Here is a 3,438-nt window from a genome sequence, read left to right as displayed (position 1 = left end):
GAAAGAGTAAAAGCTCCAGAGGCAGCTGCACAGAGAGCTTCCATGGTCAGAGTGCATCTGAGAAAAGCCTTCAGAGCTGAGTCCTCCAAACAGGGGAGGGGTTCATGGTAATGATTCCACAATAGAGCTGGGTTTAATAGGCCCATGCATGCACACACGAACACACACACACACACACACACACACACACACGTACGTGCACATTTCATGCCTCCTCACACAGCAGTACATACACCCAGAGACACACATGCCCACTTATAAGAGAGGGCCCAGGGCCAAAGGGCAAACTGCATTGTGTCACAGTCAGGCCAGTTACCTTTCTCTGCATGGTCACTGTGCAGAGCTGCAGTCCGGGAGAGCTGACTGTGCAGACGCTCAATTTCTGCATCCTTCAGGGCTACCTGCTCTTGCAGCTGGGCTACCTCAGCCTGGAAGAGAAAAAGCCATCCTACCAGCTCAGAGGGACTACCAGACCATGACAAAGTACCTCAAGTCAGAGCCCAGGGCCAGTGGGTCCGAGGACACATTAGGAAGTTAGGAGCAAAGCTGCCAGAGGCGAGCAGTGAGAGGTGTTCACTGCCCTCCCCACATGGTGGAGCTCTGCGGAATGAACGTGCTCTTCCTGGCCATTGAGGACGTGCCCGTGGCCCTGGCCATCCACCTGCTCTTTCTCCTGCGTCCTCCTGCCTGACCAGGCTCTTTCCCTCCCATGCCTTCTGCAGCCAAAATAAGACAGAGGCCTGAGGAGGTGGGAACGTGCTCAATGGGAGGGCTGCCCTTGGTCCAAAGATGGATATTCTTTCTGGACATGGTCTTCCTTCTCCCAAGATATTCTGCAGTAGCATGTCCGTAAACCACTGTAATAAGTACGTTCATCTTTCGTTTTTCCACCCCATACAGGAAATACAGTGGAAATCAAATCGCTACTAGTAGACAATGAGTGAGCCAAGAGTTCCCTCCCTCAAACTCTCCCACCCTGAATGCATAGCAACTGCCTCTGCCCAACCTCAGACGTCTATGCTCCTTTACCCAAATGAAATTACATACAAGCATTGCATACAGCATTCAGGTGTGCTGAGTGGATGTACTGTTGTAAATCAAGCATGTAAGTACAACACAGGCACACACACACATTCACGTGGGCAGCAGCACTGGGTGGTTCCCAAGTCTCTACCAGCAGATTAAACCGCACACATAACAGCAAGCCAGGTGGTCCCTGTGTCCCCATACTGATTAGAAGGTCAGAACTGGGTAGGTCCCATCCTGAGAGGCATGCTGGCTTTGGAGTTAAACTTGGATTCTCTCATTTCCTAATTGGGTAAGTGGTTTAACATTTCTGAGTCTTGGTTCATCTATAAAACCAGGAAAATAGCATTTAGCACACGGGGCTGCAGTAAGGAGTAAATATGGTAAGGGGTATGAACAACTTAGTCTCATGCTCAGTAGATAGTAAGTCCTCAATAAATGCCACTTCTGTTGCTGCTCTCATCCTATTCCTTCCCTTATGGATAACTAGCTAGTTCTCTGAGCATCAAACCAGACTAAGAGGGGCTTCCCTGGTGGCGCAGTGGTTAAGAGTCCGCCTGCCAATGTAGGGGACACGGGTTCGATCTCTGGTCCAGGAGGATCCCACATGCCGCAGAGCAACTAAGACCGTGTGCCACAACTACTGAGCCTGCACTCTGGAGCCCGTGAGCCATAACTACTGAAGCCCATGTGCCACAACTGCTGAGCCCGTGCGCCACAACTACTGAAGCCCATCTGCCTATAGCCTGTGCTCGGCAACAAGAGAAGCCACCACAGTGAGAAGCCTGCGCACCGCAATGAAGAGGGGCCCCCACTGCTGCAACTAGAGAAAGCCCGCGCACAGCAACGAAGACCCAACTCAGCCAAAAATAAATAAATAAATAAATATATAAATAAATAAATAAAATAAAATCTATAAAAAAGAAAAAAAACAGACTAAGAAAGGAGGTGAGAACTAACTCCCAGCCAGTCAATGGCACACACAGCAAAAGCTTGTACTCTGGGCACCCTCTCCCCATGTGGTAGCCCAATCGGGCCCCACCTTTATTCTGCAAGGTTATGGTATGGGCTTGTCCTATCCCGAGGCCACTTTTGAACAAGTCAAGTAATCAAATGAGCACTGGTCCTGTTGGTGGCCCTTCCACCAAACAGGCCTGTGTTCAGCTTGAGGACACACGGGCTGAGAGCCTACTCTCCGTCAGCCCCATGCTCACTGCGTTCTTACATCAACCCTCACTCAATCCTCACAGGAAACCATGGGATGAAGCAGTCCCCCTGCATGTCACCGGGGAGAAAACAGGAGCAGGGAAGGATTCGACTCCCCAGTCACAGAGCTATTCAGCGACCAGACCAGGACGTGAACCCTGCCTGCTCGAAAGCCAGGGCTCCACCCAGCCTGGGCTGTCTGCTGCTGAGTTAATAGCACAGATGAGGGCTCCTCTTACGGGGAGAGGGCTCCCTGAGCCCACCTCAAGGGGTTCTGGACAAACCTTCCCTAACATCCCCCAAATGGGCCCATGTAAAAACAAAGGGGTGGCAAAGGGGTGGGTTTCCTTACCCAAAGTCCCTACAGAGCACTGTCCCTTTGCTTGGTTTCCACCCACAGAGGACAGAGAGCTGGGTCCAGCTGTACCAAACGGCTTGCAGAGACTCATGGCCATGGGCAGCTTTGCACAGCTAACCCAGGGCCTTGGAGCCCATGGGCTTATGATTGATGGCGACAGCGGCTTCTGAAAATATTAGCCTTGGGACTCAATCCAAATGCCTCTCATTTCTACCAGAATATTCTTGGAAGATATTCTCTTAATTTTTCTTACACCTTCCACACCCATTTCTCCCCTTCCTTGTAGACGGGGTGAGAGCTGGTCTCTGTTAGGAATCTGGATGCCTGATTCTTGTCTGTGGGCCCCACAGCGGACACCAGTGATGAGATGCTATCAAGGCGGAGCCCAGGCTCTGCTTCTCTGAGGCCTGCCCCTGGGTGAAGTAATTTATTTACAACTCTACAGACCAAGTGGCTGGGCCCAACCTCCCATGTGCCAATTTTCACAGAAGAGGCCAGAAATGACAGGTGCTCTCTTATGCTTAGAAAGGTATCTGTCCCTAAGCTGGGAAGTCTACAACAGCCCAGAGGCCGTGCGCCTGACCATGGGGAAAAGTACACTACTGTCACGGCCACTGAGGCTGGAGCTGTGTGGCGAGAGGTCTGGGACAAAGCCAGGCAGACTGGCGCCAGGCAGAGATGGGGGCTCTGCCTCCCTGCAGGTGCTGGGCCTTATTAAACCCAGGGACCCTGCCCTACCGCCGCTGCACTTAAAGATGAAGCACGTTGACGGACTGAGAAGCTTTACACAGAAAATGGAAGAACTTTCAAAAACAAGGCAGGTTTCAACTGCAGGGAATTAGGATGAC

General features: G+C 51.5%; 1 protein-coding gene across 1 annotated transcript in view; it reads right to left on the bottom strand.

Annotated features, from left to right (window-relative positions):
* The window catches only part of PPFIBP2 (PPFIB scaffold protein 2), a 113,690-nt gene that overhangs the window by 27,749 nt on the left and 82,503 nt on the right, over positions 1–3,438 (bottom strand). The window contains exon 7 of the mRNA XM_007459834.1: positions 317–428. Coding sequence (XP_007459896.1) covers positions 317–428 — 112 coding nt within the window. The remainder of the gene's footprint in view (positions 1–316; positions 429–3,438) is intronic.

Source organism: Lipotes vexillifer, unplaced genomic scaffold (genome assembly GCF_000442215.2).
Source record: "Lipotes vexillifer unplaced genomic scaffold, Lipotes_vexillifer_v1.1 scaffold61, whole genome shotgun sequence".
NCBI classification, from domain to species: domain Eukaryota; kingdom Metazoa; phylum Chordata; class Mammalia; order Artiodactyla; family Lipotidae; genus Lipotes; species Lipotes vexillifer.
The sequence above is the reverse complement of the archived record's forward strand: the minus strand, read 5'-3'. Positions and strand labels throughout refer to the sequence as shown.